The sequence below is a fragment of the Indicator indicator genome, chromosome 5 (genome assembly GCF_027791375.1).
Source record: "Indicator indicator isolate 239-I01 chromosome 5, UM_Iind_1.1, whole genome shotgun sequence".
NCBI classification, from domain to species: Eukaryota; Metazoa; Chordata; class Aves; order Piciformes; family Indicatoridae; genus Indicator; species Indicator indicator.
This window is the reverse complement of record NC_072014.1, coordinates 5,116,222-5,136,781: the sequence shown is the minus strand read 5'-3', so window position 1 is coordinate 5,136,781 and position 20,560 is coordinate 5,116,222. Positions and strand designations below refer to the sequence as shown.

At 42.2% G+C, this 20,560-nt stretch overlaps 1 protein-coding gene across 1 annotated transcript; it reads left to right on the top strand.

The window, feature by feature from the left end:
* The first annotated feature begins 9,869 nt into the window (after nt 1–9,869).
* MSTN (myostatin) lies at nt 9,870–16,441 on the top strand. Its single transcript, XM_054380841.1, has 3 exons — nt 9,870–10,242; nt 12,460–12,833; nt 16,061–16,441. The coding sequence occupies exons 1-3, from the start codon at nt 9,870–9,872 to the stop codon at nt 16,439–16,441; spliced, it is 1,128 nt and encodes a 375-aa protein (XP_054236816.1).
* Nucleotides 16,442–20,560: the final 4,119 nt, after the last annotated feature.

The window sequence follows — 20,560 nt, the reverse complement described above, 5'->3', positions numbered from 1 at the left end:
TAAAATGATATTTTTAGGTTTTGGTTATTAAATGCCTTTAATATGTTAATTTTTTTATCATTAAAGGAGCTGTTTTGTTTTTTTCTTTCCCCGCAGGGCTTTTGATAATTTACATCAGCATTTTTACCACCAGGGTTACATCAGGTGGCTTAGCTCTGAGCTGTTCATTAGACAGCACTACTGAGTATGCCAGATTCAAAGGCCTTCTCAGGTGACTTTGGATTTGCCTGTATTTCTTTGGGAATATTACCACCAGTTTCCATTCCATCAGAGAGGCTATTGCCTCAAATTAAGCTGTCTAAAAATCATGTTAACTGACTTTAGATAGAGGAAATCCCAAAGGATTAGCTTCTCTCACCACACCTTAGATCTCTGGAATGCACAATGGATCCTAGCACTGACAGATGCTGCATGCTTTTGGGAGTACCAAGGGGCTATTTCTAAACCTATTCTTCCATGACTCAAAAACATAGCATTTTGCAGCTTTTTCTGTTGTAGATCAGCCCAGGGCAGAAAGGAAAGTTGAAACTACCACCATTTCACCTTGTTCTTTCCCTTTGCTTGGAGTAACAACAGGAGTAATGTGCACACCTTTGGGCAAGAATTGCAATCCCCGTGTTCCTGAATCAGCTCTGTAAGCAGGAAAAAAAAAAATCATTACCTTTTCCATCAATCCTGTATTGCTGTGAGGTATGAATTAGTGCCTTATAAAGGAAAAAAAGTGATACTACTGCTTGTTAGAGCATTTTCATTGCTGAACATTATTGAATGAAGTTTGGTGGGCAAAATCACCTTGTTACACTTTTCATTGCCTCTCTTTCTCCTGGTAGTCACTTGAACCAGTCTGCTCTTCTCAGTTTGAAACAGAATCTTCCTTTTTGTTTAAAGGGGTCTGAAAAATGTCAAAACAATTTAAGACAACTCCAAATTCTTACACATCAGAGTCAGCTATTCCACATTATGTATGTATGCAATTGTGATTTACAATTGTTTGTAAGTATGCAATTGTGTCTTACAATTGTTTGTAAGTACATAATTGTGTCTTACAACTGCTGGAGCTCTTTTAGCTTTTGTGATTGAAAAAACTAAACAGGGATCTAAACACCAGATGTGAAAAACAAAGACTAACACCTTTCTAGTGCGTGTTAAAAAACTCTGTGCACCTTGTGAGTAGAATTGGCTGATCGCTGGCAGCAACCAGGACAGGACATTGCTGCGTGTTTTGAATATGTTTCATGGTGAAATAATTTCACTATATTAGCAGAAGAACTTCACTGTGACTGTGTCCCACCTTAAAAGGAGTTCAGTGAATGTGTTGCCACTGCAGATGCGCACTGCTGGAATAACATCCTGGGCATGTGACCCCAGAAAATCTGTTTTATTTTAACCCCTAGAATTCAATGTATTTATACATTGAATATTTATACAAGTTAACTGTCCCAAGTAGTAAAGAGTTTCTGAAGACCCTAATTCAAAGCCAGCTCCTCTGGCTTTGAAAAAAAACAGAAAGGAAAACAAAATCTGTACCCCTGTATATCATTATTTTGCTGTGATCTTACTTACTGCTTATAAACAGGTACCAGGTGTTAGAGGTGGTTTCCCTTCAGCCTGGATCTATATTCAGTAGAAGGAAACCCAGCAAGTGGGACATGGGCCATAGGGAAAGCAGCAAAATAACAGTTTGAGATGAGGAGCCAAATATTTCCTACATCTAGCTACCTTCTGATCAGAAGTCCATTATGGCAAGGGCTGCAGATTCAGATGATTGCAGATTCACAGATTGCTTTGGGTTGGAAAGGACTCTCAAAGGTCATCTTGTCCAACCCCCCTGCAGTCAGCAGGGACACCTCCAACTAGAGCAGGCTGCCCAGGGTCGCATCAAGCCTGATCTTGAATGGCTCCAGGGACAGGGCCTCAACCACATCCCTGGGCAGCCTGTTCCAGTATTCTACCAATATCATTGTAAGGAACTGCCCTGCTCCAGTTTCAAAACATTTCCCCTCAACCTATTGCTACAAGCCCTTGTAAACAGTTCTTCCCCAGTCTTACTGGAGCAGGGGTGGGAAGACAGGGAAGGAGGGGGGGGAAAAGAGGGGGGGGAAAGGAGGGGGGGGAAAGGAGGGGGGGGAAAGAAGGAGGGGGGGAAAGAAGGAGGGGGGGAAAGAAGGAGGGGGGGAAAGAAGGAGGGGGGGAAAGAAGGAGGGGGGGAAAGAAGGAGGGGGGGAAAGAAGGAGGGGGGAAAGAAGGAGGGGGGGAAAAGGAGGGGGGGGGAAAAGGAGGGGGGGGGAAAAGGAGGGAGGGGAAAAGGAGGGGGGGGAAAAGGAGGGGGGGGAAAAGGAGGGGGGGAAAAGGAGGGGGGGAAAGGAGGGGGGAAGGGACGAGGAGGGGGGGAAAGGAGGGGGGAAAAGGAGGGAGGAGGGGAAGAGGAGGGGGGGAACCGGGAGGGGGAAGAGGGTGGGGGTAAAATGGGGGGGAAGGAAGGGGGGAAAGAAAAATCTCCTGAGCTGTAGCTTTCGTTTCGCAGTGGATGCCGTTCCCGAACAACCCACCAGAGGCCGGGCCAGTCCTAGCAAATCACTGACCTCCAGGGCTGAAAATCCCCTTGAGAGAGCAGTGCCTTAAAGAAAACACAAGGATCCTTGCAATTACAAATACTAAGATGAAATATTTTGGTATTTCAACCACTTTGATTGTGCGAATGCAGAAGCCAGACCTCTCTGAGCACAGTTAACAGCTCCTGGGAGGAATTTAAGGTTTCCCATCAGGGATGCAGGGGCTGAGGCAGTACTTTTAAAAGAGACTGAAGATGAAAGTCAGGATGAACGTCAAGAGTTCCTCGTAAAAGCATAAAAGCTACAACTCTAAAGAAAAGATAGCATCCCTTAACAAAGGTGGAGCCCTTAGAATTAAGCAGGGCTCTTTTATATGATTTAGTGCAAGATATCTAGACAGCAGAGCAAAGGCTGAGGAATAAAATCCTGACTACAAAAGAACTCAGGAAAAACTGGCAGCATTCTCTAAAATTGCCTCCTTTCTTAAATGTGTTTTGGGTTGGTTTTTTTTTTTTTGGTTTTGGTTTTGTTTTGGGCTTTTTGTTTGTTTGTTTGTTTGTTTTAAGTAAGCCTAGCAGAAATATATTTCTCTATCAGTTTCTAAAGGTCATTCCCCCATCAGTTCATTTCCCTTTCGGTTTCTAAAGTTCAATGAGGTCTCCATGGATACTTTATTGTGGCCTTCCAGTATCTGAAGGGGGCTCCAAGAAAGCTGGTGAGGGACTTTTCAGGGTGTCAGGTAGTGATAGGACTAGGAGGAGTGGAGCAAAACTAGAAGTGGGGAGATTCAGATTGGATGTTAGGAAGAAATTCTTCCCCATGAGGGTGGTGAGACACTGGAACAGGTTGCCCAGGAAGGTGGTGGAAGCCTCATTCCTGGAGGTTTTTAAGGCCAGGCTGGATGTGGCTCTGAGCAACCTGATCTAGTGTGAGAGATTGGAACTGGATGATTCTTGAGGTCCCTTCCAACTGTGGCAATTCTGTGATTCCATGATTTCCATTTGTGTGCCTGGTTGGTTTTGAAGCAACATCTAGTGGAATAGGTGGGAGAGAGAAGAAGACATAGGGCACTCTTATCCCATTCCATATGTATGGTTATGCACAGCAACACAAAAGCTGCTGTCAGGAAGGAGGTGCCTAGAAGGGCAAGAGTAAGCCAGAAGCTGAAGGGGACCTTGCATGACTTCCCTGAAGCAGCAGCATCTCCTGGGCAAGCTGGGAAGCACATCATCAGCAGAAATGGCCGCAGCACCGTTTCCCCCATTTTATCCATTGCATGCTTGCAAGCCATGGATTCTGAGAAACTCCTTGGTGGGTAGGACTCATTGCTGTCTCCTATAGCCTCTGAGTCAAGGAGATCACAGAATTGCAGAAACATTTAGGTTGGAAAAGACCCTCAGGATCACCAAGTCCAACCTACAACCCTACTCTACAAGGTTCACCCCTAAACCATATCCTCAAACACCACATCCAAATGACCTTGACTCATCTGCCAGAGTGACATTTTGTCCTGGCACTCAAACTGCAAACACAGACCCTCCTTGGAGGAGATCACTCCAAATCCCAAATCCCTGAATGTCATGGTTTTCCTGAAAGCAAGGGCTGAGAAGAGGTTGAGGCATAGCCCACTCAGATGTCAGTGTACCAGCATATCTGTACCCTGCACCATGCATGCTCTTCTTATGCTCTCTGATACCTGGAACTCCAAAACTGGTCAGAGCAAGATGAACATTTTTCTTTCTTTCTTTTTTGCTAAGACAAAGGAATTAAATGTCCATAACCATCAAAGCAGAGAAAGTTGACTTCCACTAGCTGATATAGCACAATGTTTAGAAGGTTATGTATGACTAATTTTGTAGGAGAAGAAAAAAGCCCAAGAGTACAGCAGAGGACAAACAGCTTCAGGGCATTTGTTACAGAGCAAGAATTCATGCCAGTTCCAGCTTTCCTATTTTAGTTCATGTTAATAAGTTTAATTTTAAACATGGTTCTTTTTCCCCCTATAGTAGCTGCAGCTTTACTTTGCATAATGTGATTGGGATGATGTTTTCACAGGCATTTTGATACTGCAAAATTTCTTTGTAGGTGCTTTACAGACATGACCTTATCTCTGCTTTTCAAAATAATGCATTTATCTTGTGATTCAGGTGGCTCAGAGCAAGCACCTGGACAGTCAAGACAGCTGGGCTCACAGTTAAGCATTTAAACCAACCTTACTCCATTGCATTTAATTACATTGCTGAATTTTTCTATTAAAGTTTAACTGTCCTGACCAAAATTACTTCACAAACATCTTTCCCAGATTATTGTGAGAGATGAACAGGTCCCAAAGCACTTAAAGTGGAATTTTCTATCGATTTCAATATGCTGGTCTGGAAATTAGGCTTTGTGCTGAGAAAAGATGACTCAATATCTTCCTCAGTGGTTCAGCAGGAATGTTGTATCTTCCTTGTAAGACAAACCAGGGAGAGAAGCCAGCTGGTTCAGAGATAGGACCTGACATCAATGGAAACAGCAGTCACAGATTTACAGCACATTTCATGCCACCTGATTTTTTTTCCCTTCAAGTTCTACCTTCTGAGCTGAATCAATTATGGGAGCTATTTCATTTAAACAGGAAAAAGAGGAGTAAATTTCTGGTTCTGCAAGCTGTAAGGAAGTCTTTGGAAATCTAGCCTGGACAACAGGATGAAGCTGTCCTATTTCTGGCAGAGCTACAGCCCATGTCCCTCTCCTTCCCTGCCATGAAAGAAGCTCCTTCATACCCTTGTAACTTTCCCTTTTCTCAGAAACATCCTTGTTCCCTTCCAGGTCCAATTGGTCCACCTCCAAAACAAGCTCAAATCCCATCCTGCTCCCTGTCTATCCTTTCTGGGTTGCTGGCCCAGCAAGGGATGACACACTGTCCATGGACAGGAGCTATCAGCATGCTGGCTAAGGACATAGAAGCACAAACTGACTGGCTAATTCAAGGCTGCCAAAAAGGATGGGTAATGGTTGGGCTCTGTTTGCCTTCTCCTCGGGGAGGGCATTACTAATCTCCTTTTCCCCTACACAGTCACTGTTTTTTCATAAATCTCCCAGTAACAGAGTGTCTTTGAAACCTCCATATCAGTCAGATTTGTTGGAGGTGCCTTTGGGATTTTTTTCCCCCTTCCTTTTTGTTTTGTTTTGTTTTTCAGGTTTTCAACCAAGTGCGAAAGCTCCTGGTGGAAGGGGTCAAGGAGAGGAGAAGTTGACAGGTAGACAGATGTGTGCTTTTTTCCTTTAGACAAGAACACATTCTTCCATTTCTTGATTTTTGGGGGCCTGAGCCATGATCTTTGAACAGTTAGGGTTGGGAATACTATTCACTATTGGCAGGCATGGTGGACAGAATGACACAAATCCCAAAGATAATATTAAAAAGCCATAAAGTTCAGTAAGATGTGCATTTAATTTTTAACTCTTCTCTGGTTTTGCCGATGGTAATGTGCTGGGATGTGGGGTCTTGTGGCTTTTGAGAGTAATTTTTTTTTTTGCAAAACAAATTTTTGGAACAACTTTTACCTGGTCACTTCACCACTTAGCTTTCTCATCTCTGCCACCTATTTCTGTAATCATCACTTTCCAAAAAGCACCACAATGGAAGTCAGAAAGAGAAACAATTTGCATATTGTATTCTTATTAAAGCAATTAGATACTTCAATAGCTCCTGATCCGGTGCAACTGTTTAAGCTGTCTTCCCATTTTTTTGCAAGCTCATAGAAAAGAAGCAGATGGCAACAACAGAAGATGAAGAGAAAGGCAATCTACTACCAGCCTAATGTTATTCAAAGTATGTGAATGTGAAGTGCACTTTATGAGGGGAACAGTGGAAAAATATTGCTCTTGATTATGCAGCTGCTGGTGAATTCTGGGACACCTTGGCTGGTAGTCCCTGTGCCACCACTCCACTGCAGTTGCTGCCTCGTAAGTTGTGAGGAGAGGCATGGAGCTCAGTAGTGTCTGTTCACCACCATGGGTCACCTTGCTGGTTGAGAGCAAGCTCAGCTCTTGCTTGGAGCTCACTAGACATTCAGGGATACAAGAGAGCACTTTGGCCCTGCAGTCATACAGAAATACTAAAGGCCCACCACCATTTTTTTTTGTTTTCATTTTTTTTTTCTCAGATCAGTTCTCTCTAGAACTACCTGAAAGTAGGTTGTAGACAGGTGGGGCTTGGTCTCTTCTTCCAGGCAACCAGCGGCAGAACAAGAGGACACAGTCTCAAGCTGCGCCAGGAGGAGTTTAGGCTTGAGGTGAGGAGAAAGTTCTTCACAGAAAGAGAGATCTGGAATGTGCTGCTCAGGGAGGTGGTGGAGTCACCGTCCCTGGAGGTGTTCAAGAGGGGATTGGACGTGGCACTTGAAGCCATGGTTTAGTTAGTCATGAGGTGCTGGGTGATAGGTTGGACTTGATGATTTCTGAGGTCTTTTCCAACCTTGTTGATTCTACGATTCTGTGATGCAGAAGACTGAAAACAATAAATTGAAGTTCTGCAAGCCACAGTCAGAATCGGAAGACCTTGAAGAAGAAGGAGCAGGCCAAGTACCAGTGTGGTCACTGAGCACTGGGCAAGCTGCTGCAGAGCACGTTCAAAGAGGAACCACAGCACTAGAGGCATTACTTTGCTGAGCACTTCTCTTGTCCCCTCTCCACACAACTGGCTTACAGCTATGGCCTGCCAGAGTGTTTTATTAGTCTGATATTAATGACTGCATCATTACTACTACCTGTTAATTGGTGGATCTTTGTTCTCTGTAAAACTGTTCCTAGTGTGAAATGTGGTAGTTTCACTTGGGGGTAGATTCCTTTTTATACCCAACTGGTTATATCATTCTGGTTTAAAACAACCAAGAATAAAATCCAGTTTTATTATGATGTTTACTGTCATTTACTGTCATAACAGTAAGCAAACAAACAAAACAACCTACCCCTCTCCAAAAGCTCACAACAGGGTCAGTGCTTCTCAAAAAGATTCTTACTGTGAATCATCCCATCCACCTTCCACAGAACAACATTTCCAGCACTTGAAATGGACAAAGAGTCTGTTTAAATACATTACAGGCATGTCAGGCAGTCTCCACTGCAAACCCAGATCTGACCTGACTTCTGGTTCCAGTGAACCATGAGCCCATTTATGTTGCCATATATTGAAAGTGGCAGTACTGGGATCCTGTGTAAAAAGCAAAAGCTATGAGTTCAAATTGCTTGCTTTAAACATGGATTTTGGCTGAAATCAGAATGTCAGGGTCTGACCCTAAAGCCACAGGCCTGGAATGTATGAGCATGATACATCCATTGCTTGCATCAACTTTACACCAGGGTAGGCCAATCAATTTGGGCTGAATACTCATGATTTATGTCACTGGTCATGAGCTGAATAGTTAGGCTTGGTTCTGTACTGTGTGATGAATTTATGTGCCCTAGAGAGCTGGTACAAAATGCTATGAGAATAGCCAGGCAGAAAACAGCTCTTTGAAAGGTCTGTCCCACATCTTTCTATACACCAATATTTTTTCCTGCATGAACACATGCAAATAAAAAGCCCCACAAACCCAAAACTCAACAAACCAACCAACCATCACCACCACCACCAAAAATCAAACCAAAAATCTCATTTGCCACTTTTTTTGTGTGTGTGTACTCAGAATGGAAAAAGAAGAGAAACTCAGTGAGAAACTGACAATTCAGTCCTACGTTAGACAGGCCAACTTTGGCACATTGCATGAAATTCCAGGCTTCCTGTCTGCTGCAACATACACAAATTCCAAGATTTCTGCTAGCTGAAATATACAGCCAATGGTGAACAGTAGCTCCCTAGCCCCTCCATCTCCCCTGCTAAGCCTGAATTCCACAATTCTGGCTAACAAGCATCTCCAATGTGAACTATGTTGCTGTTAGGTTTTGCTAAGCCATAACTTGCAAGAATAAAATCATGCCTCACTGTATCTTTCCTATGCTGAAAACACATTCAGACTCTTGATATATAGAGAGAACACACAAATATTTGAGCAGAAAGCAAAAGAGAGCTCAGGAAGGCAGCACTTAAATTGGTATAAGACAGGGATGTTTTGAACAGAAAGAGGAGGTGACATAGAAAAAGACTCACAGCAGAAATGTAAATGTTTTAAGTCTTTTAGCACCTTCACTACTAGTGAGAAAAGCAAGCTTTTATTGCTGAATAATCTTACAGTGAGTAGCTGGAGGTTTTCCTTAAAAATACCTATGTAAAGGTAAATATTAGTAAATACCTCGAGACCTCTCAACATTTGATTTACTGCCCAGGAATCTGCTGACCTAGTGTTAGCATGAAGAGGCGACAGGCTCATTTTTCATAGCTGACTATTAATTCAGCAAAGGATTCGTTCTGTTGGGTTTTGGTATACACTAAAAGGACTAACAGATTTCTGTTGGGTTTTGATATACACTAAAGGGACTAACAGATAAGATACACATTTACAGAGAGCCATACATGCTCTCTGTACACACACTAAAGGGTCTACCAGATAACATATCCACTTACAGGGAGCCGTATATGCACAAAGTCTATTCCTGCTTTAGCTTGCACCTAGCAGGGAAACCCATTAGTGTTTTCTGAAATATGAACTGCCCAATGTGTTTGTGCTGTTGAACAACATAAGTATAGCACTGCTTGCAATGCATTTCTAAAGTGTTTTCCCCCCTGCCTGCTAATGGTAATCCCCTGGGTTTTTCTTTTAAATAGTATAAACTTTCAAGTGGAAAAAAAACAACAAAACCAAACCAACCAAAACAAAAACACCTGGCAGAAGCCTAAAGCGAGTTTAGAGAGAGGTCTGTCTTGATTCAGGGTGCAAGCACAGGGTTGGTATACATTATAGAATGACAGTGCTGTCTTTCAGTACTGCTGCCCACAATACTTGGAAATATATCCTTTCAGTATGCGAAGACATATCCTCTACAAAGCACACCGATAAATCAGCTCACCCTTGGCTGTAACTAAATGCTGTCTAGTGACTTGTGATCGACAGGGCTTTACCCTCTGACAGCCAGATTCATTGTTGGGACAGCAACCAATCGTCGGGTTTGACGACATGAGCCTAATCAAAGTTGGGAGTATAAAAAGCCCCCTTGGAATATATAAGGTACACCAGCGTGGCAAGCTGTCTCTCAGATTGCATTTGCTTTCACAGATCTGTTTAGTACTGAAAGGGAAAGGGGGAGGGAAAACAAATAAAAGGAGAAGGGAAAAAAAAAAAAAAGAAAAAGAAAAAAGAAAAAGGAAAGGAAAAGCACTGTGCTGAATGTGAGACCATGCAAAAACTAGCAATCTATGTTTATATTTACCTGTTCATGCTGATTTCAGTTGATCCAGTGGCTCTTGATGACAGTAATCAGCCCACAGAGAACGCCGAAAAAGATGGACTGTGCAACGCTTGTACGTGGAGACAGAATACAAAATCTTCCAGAATAGAAGCCATAAAAATTCAGATCCTCAGCAAACTGCGTCTGGAACAAGCTCCTAACATTAGCAGGGATGTTATTAAACAACTTTTACCCAAAGCTCCTCCACTACAGGAACTGATTGATCAGTATGACGTCCAGAGAGACGACAGTAGCGATGGCTCTTTGGAAGATGATGACTATCATGCCACCACCGAAACGATTATCACAATGCCTACAGAGTGTAAGTAACCTTGCTGCTTTCACCTCCCACCTCTCCTCAGAGAGAGTTGTCTCCCTGCTGTAGAGCCATGCAACTCCTCCTCAGGCTCTCCCAACAGGCTGCTGGCTGAAGTCTGCTAGAGGGAGGGAGGAAAGTGTTATTCCTAAAGAATTTGAGCCAGGTTCAGATGACTGTGTTGTGATCCTTTGTTTCACTGTTTGGTTTTCGATTCCTTGTAACATGTGTGCCCTGTAGCACCTGGGATTTGCCTGCTGCCTCAGAAAGCAAAGGGAGATCTGCAGTGTAGTTGGCTTCATTAGCTGCAGCACTCAGGGCATTTTCCTATCACAGCTAGAAAGTACAAGTGCAGATAATGAGATAACTGGATTTTTCTGAGGGAGGTTTTGCTGGCCAGTGTTTTTAAGGGAGTGACAGAAAGCAGCAGAAATACAGCTCAGAGCCCTAGACCTATCTAACTGCAACACATTAGAGCAAGTGCAAGCAGAGAGTTAAATTCTTGCTTCTTTGCTGATTCCATAAAGTGGCACCACCCACCTCCGAGTTAAAACTATATATTTAAAGCAAATATGTGTGTAACAGATTTGAGTGTTAAATGTCCCTGTGGCAGCAATCAGCTCCGGTAGCTATGCCAAGGAAGAATGAAGGCATTTACTGAATGAGCAGATTCTGAGTTATCTTCTGAGTGCTAAACATCTGCTACGGCTCCTATCAAGTATCTTTTGCCTGGCTAATACTATAGTATCTTATGTTCTTCATCAGCTAAAGTATTTGGCTATGGCAGCTGTTTTTTTTAAATAACACTTACCAATATGATGTCAAAAGGGAAAAAGATGACAGGACATGTGAGGCATGTTAGCAGTCACAATGCTCCTGATACAACAATATCAGCTGCCCCCTGCCCTCCAGTCAGCCAAAAATGTGCACATTGATGAGAAACTCACTTGATCTGTAAAGTTTTTCAACTTATTAACGAGATGTGTGCTTAACAGCAACGTATTGCTGCAACCTTATCACAAAGCTGAGGTCTGGCAGCAGCTTTATTCCAGCCTGTTATGTCTCAGGCTCTGTAACTATTTTTAATTAAACTCTTATGTAATTAGCATGGCTGAAGAAAAGTCATTGTGCTGCTTCACTGATCCCAGTTTCGTTTCCTACCTTTTTGATAAAAAACAAAAAACAAACAGACAAACAACCCTTCAACTATTTTAAATGCACTAAAGAGACAGGTCTCTTAAGTGGTGAGATTTATGAATGTCAAAGCCCTGCACCATTTAAGATTAGCATTACCCATTTTATCCTGGCATGGAAAGACACTGCTGTGACTAGGTAGGACAGCTGCATCGTAGGCTACAGGAAGGAGGAACGCAGCCCTGCATGTGACTTCCCTATAATATTGCTCAAATGAAAACACAATGATCCTTAGATTAATACCTTCTCAATTACCTCTTCCCCCGCACCCCCCCCCCCCCAGTCAAGAAAAGAAATTAAAGTCTTCATGTAGTTTGTACACGGCTGCCTCTGTCTGTATGATCTGTAACACACAAAGGCTACTCAGGAAATTAGAATTAACTAGATCACACACACACACACACACACGTTGAGTCAGTTTAGGCAAAGCTGTTATTTTGCAGGCTTTGTGAAGGTCCTCAGGAGATGACTAGCAGAAATGACTAGGTAGTACTCACTGAAGTGGAATAGGCTGTACCCTTTCCCCAGGTAATTTTAGTTTGGGGAAGAGGCATTTTGCAGCTGTACTGGTCAGCCTGCAGCACTGCTACTGCTGGTCAGAGCTTTGAGCTTGTTGAGGACCACAGAGCTCCTCTACAGCATGCATCTTCTTGTGACAGCCCATCACTGCTGAGTTGCAGCCTGTGCTCTGCTTAGTCTATGGAGCACAAGGCACCAGCTAGAATGATGTAGAAATTGATTAGCCAAACCTTATTTTAGCCCCTTTACAAACCAAATATCTGTTCCTTTTCATGTGAAGCTACTTTTAGGTGGTATAGCATCGTGCTTTTGTTGTCCCCCAGTAAATTTGGTTTAGAAATTAAATCCCTGAAAATGAATGAAGTTAAATCCACCTTGTTAGTGGGGCTGTTTGTAACATGTTGTAAGACTTCTTACACTGTTTGAAAAATAATAAGAGTAATTGGGGTTATATATGCATATTTCTTTTTGTTCCCTGTTCAGTAATCTGTTCTTTCCATTCATTTATAGCTGATTTTCTTGTACAAATGGAGGGAAAACCAAAATGTTGCTTCTTTAAGTTTAGCTCTAAAATACAATATAACAAAGTAGTAAAGGCACAATTGTGGATATACTTGAGGCAAGTCCAAAAACCTACAACGGTGTTTGTGCAGATCCTGAGACTCATTAAACCCATGAAAGACGGTACAAGATATACTGGAATTCGATCTTTGAAACTCGACATGAACCCAGGCACTGGTATTTGGCAGAGCATTGATGTGAAGACAGTGTTGCAAAATTGGCTCAAACAGCCTGAATCCAATTTAGGCATCGAAATAAAAGCTTTTGATGAGAATGGACGAGACCTCGCTGTAACTTTCCCAGGACCAGGTGAAGATGGATTGGTGAGTTTGTTCAGAAATATACCATTTAAATATCTTGTGTTTCCTGGAAAGCATTTTAAATTGTGTTTTTAGGATAAATTGGAAGCATTGCTTAGGGAATGGAAAAGTTCTGTGTATCCAGTTCTTCTGTTCTTTACTCTCTGGTCACGTCAAAGCATTGCTGTGTCTCTGTTTGCCTATCTGAAAGATTGAGACAAATTGCAGTATTTCAGAGGGATGCTGGGAAGCATTACCTAGGAAGTGTTTTGGTAATTACTGATGGATGGTACTATCAAAGAAATACTGTTTTCAAATTTGAGAGCAAATACTGCTTACTAAGCCATTATTTTACCTAAAGCTAAAAGAACAGTCATTACATTCTTTCACTGATAAGGAAGTTGCCTCTGATATTGCTCAAACAGAGGGGAAGGTTCTCCCTACTCTGCATGTTTATATTTTCTATTAACAACAGCAAGAATTATCTGTGTATGAAGGTGAGGCTAAATCTGCTTTATAATGTTAAGGTATGCACCTTTCAATCTGTGATAGAGTCCATCATTCCACCTACTAAAAATGTTTAAATAGGGGAATTCTTCTCAACAGAATAAATGAATCAAACTATGAGAAAGCATAATATAACTGTCTGGGTTTGTAAGTATAGAACAACTAATTAAACCTGAAGTGGACTGGTCAAACTAGTTAAACTCTGGTGCCCCCAACACAAGAGAGACATAAACCTGCTGGAGAAGGTTCAGAGGGTAGCCACCAAGATGATCATAGGGCTGAAGCACTTCTCCTGTGAAGACAGGCTGAAAGAATTGGGGCTGTTCAGCCCAGAGAAAGAGAAGGCTCTGGGGAGACCTTAGAGCTGCATTCCAATATCTGAAGGGGACCTACAATAAGGCTGGGGAAGAACTGTTTAGAAGGGCTTGTAGTGATAAGATGAGAGGTGATGGTTTGAAGCTGGAGCAGGGCAGATTTAGGTGGTACATCAGGAAGTTCTTTACCATGAGAGTGATGAATTACTGGAACAGGCTGCCCAGGGATGTGGTTGAACCACTGTCCCTGGAGCCATTCAAGATCAGGCTTGATGGGTCCTTGGGCAGCCTGCTGTAGTTGGAGGTGTCCCTGCTGACTGCAGGGGGATTGGACAAGATGAGCTTTGAGGGTCCCTTCCAACCTAATACAATCTGTGAATCTGTGAACTACAGCATTCTCCTTGTTAATTTTTTTTCCCTGCAAATCACTAATTGTCAGCAACCTCTAAAAATTCCTGAACTATTGCAGCTGAAAGAAGCACAATCAAAGAGTCCTTCTTTGGGAATAATGAACATTACTCAATTTCTACTTCTACGTAGTGGATCAATCTGTTTATCATAGAATCATTTTAGGTTGAAAAAGACCTTTAAGATCATTGAGTCCAGCTTTATTTATGTGCCTGTATAACATTTAACTTCATAGCAGTATAATGCACTTGAAAGAACTTAAAGGAATAACATACTGAGATCCTAATTCTTAATCCAGTATGAATGTGGATCTCTCAGACTTGAAACAAGCCAGCTAGAAATCATGATAAGGAATGTTCTCACCACCTCCACCCATTCAAATACCACACGTGTTGATAACTCCATGATTATCATCATCAATAAAAACAAACCGAGTCAGCAGCAGGGCAGGGTTAGATCAGTGGCTGATAATAGGAGAGGAAAATTCTCTTCCCTCTGGCTCTTCTCCATAGCTCCCGGTACAGGAATGCTCCTCTTGCCAAGCCCCTTCCCATATCATTTACCTTTGGGAGGAGTATCTCCAGCAGCTGGAAAACTTGCAGCCGTAAAGGCGAGAATCTTGGAAAGGACAAAGCTGTGTGACAAAGTTAGCTGGGCTGTTATTTTCTCCTAAGGAATGGTCTTCCTTTACGGGACGGCCTGGGCAGTGCCAAACCCACACCCGGGGCTGAAATCGGTGCACAGAAGGGAGGAAGCTTCAGGACTTTTTTCAAACTGGTGATCATGAAGGTTGCAATTTCTTCTCACTTGGTGACTGTGGAAACACACCTTTGGTAGGAGGCACATAACTCAGAGGTCTGGCAAAAGTGCAGTCCTGGCCATAGGGCTCATTCAGGAGCCAAAATATTAGCTGCCCCTCCAAATTCAGGACAGTGAATTAAGAGCTTTGGCAGAAGGGAAATCTGTGAAGTACCAGTAATGGGCACAAGCTGGGGAAGCACTCATTTCCTACAGCCATCACAGCTGTTCAAGCATGACAGCAACTATGGAGCAAATTTTGTTCCCCTTGGTCTGGAAAAGAAGCATTCCTTGATATCCAGAAACTCTGATGTGTCTGCAAGTCTGAAAACAATATGATTTTCATGGAGGTAAATTCAGAAAAACTCACAAAAGGGAGACAAACACCAAATGGTCTTGCCCAAAAACTCCCCAAAAGTTTTTGGAGTTTTTGGGTTTTTTTTGGGAGTTCTTCTACAGGAATAAACAAAATAGTAACGAAAATAGCTCTTGTTATGGAGCTTAAAGCAAGAAAGCAAACAAAACCTGCATCAAAAGTAAAAAGCCAGCATCCTCCAGGGTTCTGAAATATTCATGTAGCAGTTAATAGAAATGATGGTAGGACTGAGATAATGGTGCTACAAGCAGATACTCGGGAGCCAAAGCTCCTTATAGAGAAATAACAGGAAAATGCTGATTTTCAGCTTGAAAAATATGAATAATCATAGAACGGCTTAGATTGGAAGGACCCTAGAGAACATCTGCTCCACCCTCCCTGCCATGCCATGGGCAGGGATGCGTCTCAACTAGCCTTGGTTACTCAAAGCCTCATCCAATCTGGCCTTGAACACCTCCATGGAGAGGGCAACCACAACTTCTCCAGGCAACCTATTCCAGAATCTCACCAGCGTTGTACTGAAGAACGTCTTCCTAAGATCCAGTCTAAACCTACTTTCCCTCAGCTTAAAACCATTCCCCCCTGTCCTGTTGCTAGGCACCTTAATGAAAAGTCCCTCTCCAGGCTCTAGGCTTCCTTCAGGTATTGCAAGGCAGCTCTAAGGTCCCCCCGGAGGACCTTATCCTCGAGGAATGATCAACTGTAACGGAAGAGGACAAAGCTTTGTTTGTAATGTGATTTGAGAATGTTGGTTTGAAACACCTCTATCTAAAATATTCTTTAGTGGCACATTTTGACTGAGCTGAGGCTTACCATAGTAATGCTTCCACTTCCTTCTCTCCTCACAGAACCCCTTTTTAGAGGTGAGAGTTACAGACACACCAAAACGGTCCCGCAGAGATTTTGGCCTGGACTGCGATGAGCACTCGACAGAATCCCGATGTTGTCGCTACCCACTGACGGTGGATTTCGAGGCGTTCGGCTGGGACTGGATTATCGCTCCTAAGAGATACAAAGCCAATTACTGCTCTGGAGAGTGCGAGTTTGTCTTTTTACAAAAGTACCCCCACACACACCTGGTGCACCAAGCCAACCCCAGAGGCTCGGCAGGCCCTTGCTGTACACCCACCAAGATGTCCCCCATCAACATGCTCTACTTCAACGGGAAAGAACAAATCATATACGGCAAGATACCGGCCATGGTTGTAGATCGCTGCGGGTGCTCGTGAGATCGTTTGTGAGATCTTCTGCTTCATAAATTGTGAAAGCTACCCAAAAAAAAAAAAAAAATTAAAAAGGAAAAAAAAAAAGAAAAATACTTAAAAAAAAAACAACAAATTTAATGTTATACCCCCTCATCAGTCTTTGAAACTGTGAAGTTACGTATGCTAGGCATTGCTGACATCCTACACGCTGTATGATAGGCTATCGTACAGATTTTAGTGCAGCAGCAGCTCCAGAATGTCAACTAAAGGAGGCAATAGTTACCAGCTGGCTGGCAGTTGAGGCAGAGAAAAAGAAAAAGCTACAATCAAAAATCACCGGATTTCATACACCAAGTTCTCATGCTGTGAGTGAATCAGCAGTCAGTCGTCCAGATGCAAGTTTTAGTCCGCGTCGGTAGACGACGTGGTAAGCAAAAGCAAGCTCCTTCTCATCCCAGGACGGGAGGAGCTGGCTTTTAAGTCCATTTCTTCACAGCTTCACTTAATATTGTATTTACAGGAAAAAATATTTACTTGTAACATTATACACCACTACACAATACCACCAAGAATCATCCTTAAACACTTGAAAATATATATATGTATAGTGCAGAATCATGCAATGGATCAGATGGAAATTCCACATCAATGGACAGACCTTGAAATTAGGGATGGCATAGAGTATTTAGCATGTCTCCATTCCTTTTCCTTGTGAGTAGGTTAGTGATCACTGGCAATGGTGCTACGTAAGCAAGCTGAGTAAATAGGTAGTTATGGAACAGAAAGAATTTAGAGTAATAAGGAATTTGCCCTATCCTCAGGTACACTATTCCACATTCACAAGACATAGGTGTTTGGTGAAAGAAAGGGAATCCTTTTCTAGACCGTTAGCAACAAAAGGCAGCCGAGAAGTCCAGCATTCAAAACCCCAACCCCACACTAGTGAACCTGCCTTTGCAACGTTACCGTTTGCACTACGATAAACCAATGCAAATAGTTGGTTGCTACAGATAACTGTTTTAAAGAAACCACTTTGATATATAAACTGACTTGTGTAATATTGTATGCATCAATCTTTTGTAAATAAATGTTTATTTTTTAATCACTGTTGGTATACGTTCATCGCAGGCCAAACAATAACTTCAACCTGTACTTTAGTTTAATAAACACAAACCAATATTCTCTTCAGTGCAGAATTTCCTGGATTTTTAAACACAATAATACTATGTAGGGACAATGCAACGAAGTAAACCATACATTGAGAGTTATGCTACCTTTGATATGTTAGGTTTTTTTGGTTTTGTTTTTTTTTTTACATTGGTATATAAACCACCTGTGATAAACGATGGGTGTTGACACATGTTTATAAGGTTCTTTGGGTTACTGTTTTTATGGTCATTTTTGATCCACAACTGAGTTTCCATACTTTGAATGTTATGTCCATCAATAATGATGATGCAACAAAAAAAAAAAAGAAAAAAAAAAGAAAAAAAAAGAAAAAAATTGCTATTAAATACATTTTATTATATTTAAAAGTTTGCAGCAAAGTATTATCTTTATTTTCAGTCAATGGAGTAAAGAGTCCAATGGAAGGCTATGAGGATGATTAAAGGACTGGAACACTGCCCTATGAGGAGAGGCTGAGAGACCTGGGGCTGTTTAGTCTGGAGAGGAGAAGAATGAGAGGGGACTTAATAAATGTCTCTAAATATCTGAGGGCTGGGTGTCAAGAGGGAAGGGACAGGCTCTTCTCAGTTGCACCCTGTGACAAGACAAGGGGCAATGGATATAAACTACAGCACAGCAAGCTCCAGTTCAACGTGAAGAGGAACTTCTTTACTGTAAGGGTCACAGAGCACTGAAGCAGGCTCCCCAGAGAGGTTGCGGAATCTCTTCTCTGGAGATTTTCAAGACCCATCCGGATGTGTTTCTTTGTGAGCTGCGCTAGATTCTATGGTCCTGCTCTGGCAGGGGGGTTGGACTCAATGATCTCTGGAGGTCCCTTCCAACCCCTAACATCCCGTGATGCTGTAAACCTAGTACACGGATTTCCACACAAATTCTGTATATTTTCCTTATGTTGACAAACCCCCCCCCCAAACCTGTTAATTGAAATGAAAAATATCTATTTACTATCAAGCCCATTTCATCTCCCATGTGAAATACAAATGCTAAACCAGGTGGTTTGTTAAGGCAACACAATTGCTGGCAAAACATCTTCATGTTAGCACAATATGCATTTTTTGTTAATTCCAGAATTCACTTTGGAATTTTCCTGCCTGTAAAACCACCCTAAAATTGCAAAAAAATACTTGATTTCCCTTCCTTCTTTAATGTGTTTTCTGCCTGACTGATAAATATTTTGTATTGATCTTTCTACTTTTTTATTATTATTTGTATGTAAGAACATTAAAATTTAAAGTGTGAGCAATGAGGTTTGAGAGCAGAGCAAAGGGATTTTCTACCATTTCTCTTGCATGAGACTGAGTTCTGCTAAAGCTGCATCTGAGCATCAAGCAGATGTTCAGCTTCTCCTGATGTAGTTCATCAGAGCAGGTCTCTGGGGCCCTTAAATACACTTTCAATTTAGTTTCCCACAAAACACAATCAGAGTAAGCAGAAGATAGCTTAAAAGCTCTTGGAATACAGAGTGCTGGTGTAGCCACAAGAATTAAAAGTCTAACACGGTTCCTCCCCCCTCTCAAACCCAACATTACAGAGGGAGAAATCTGAGGTATGATGAAGTTAATGGCAAGACATCCGCTGGCTTTAAGGGAAACCAAGGTTTTGCCCTTTGACTTTTAACTCATGACATTCAGGCACAAAATAGTCCCCATCCTGCTCACGTGAACTCTCTGCATACTAAAAACCTTTTTAAACAGTTTGGAGACGTCAGATTAACCTCCCTCGTATCCTGTGCAGGCGAGACCTTTGCTTGCTTTAATTGGGTCAGTTCATATAGCAACAGCTGCAGAGATATGGCTGCACAGATTTCGGAGTGACAGCAAAGAAAATAATATTCCCAGTCTGCACCAAAGTCCTGTTATGACACTTGCAGGATTGTTTTCATTTGTGATAGCTCAACTCAAGCTAATCCAAATTCAGTTACCCCCATCTAAGTAACATACTTGACTGACCAGTAACAACAGCACCCTGTGAAAATGTAGTGCATGAGAGATGCAATTCTTTGCTGATATCAGTGAAAACAAAAATACACCAAACCCAAGAAATATATATGAATAAGATATGAATAATATGAATTCCCCAAAGCATCTACTCCAACCAGCATTCCATCCTGACATTCACATAAATTCTATTCCATGGAGATTTTATGAAGTATGTGTCCTTCATATTTTGCCAGACAAAGTTATTGTAGTGCAGTCCCAGCTCCCAGGATTTGGGGTTTTTTTTAATATTATATGACACACAAGTGCTTACTCAAGGAACATAGAATCAGTAAGGTTGGAAAAACACCTTTAAGATCAAGTGCAACCATCAACCCGACACCACTGTGCTCCAAAGTGCTGTGTCCACAAGGTTTTGAATGTGTGTTGGGCTGATCTTATTGATTTATCTGCTGAATGCATCATAATTAATGTGTTTATTGACAATGAATTTGGTATGTTCTCGATTCATTCAGTTCTTATTGCTACTACAATCTTGAATTTCCAAGGCTAAGGTCCTAGAGATCTCAGCAGTATCCCTTCATGGCTCACTCAAATCCCACCATTAAGCTGCTTACCCAGAAATACAAAAATAGGCAATGGGAGAAAATTTATGAGAAAGAAACAGCCTCATTTCCTTGTCTGGCTTATTAAGAAACCCACAGGAATGACACAGGGAGAATTCAGCTTTCCAAGGCAGCATCCAAGCGCTCAAAGGTGCATGTGCATGCCTGCAAATGGGGGGGGCAATCCCTCATCAAGACCTTGCTTCAGCTCTTCCTCTGGTTCTGCCACCCAACTCCACCCCTCCCACTATGAACTAGATCTTTGCCAGTGGTATTCCACCCCTACCCCCTACCCAGTTCCAGTTACGCTGTGGTTCAGGCAGTGCTTCCACTCCTACACAACATCTGCCATTCCACCCCAGCACATGTTCACCCCCAGATAGCAGCACACTCCCTACTCTGCCCCACGGCCC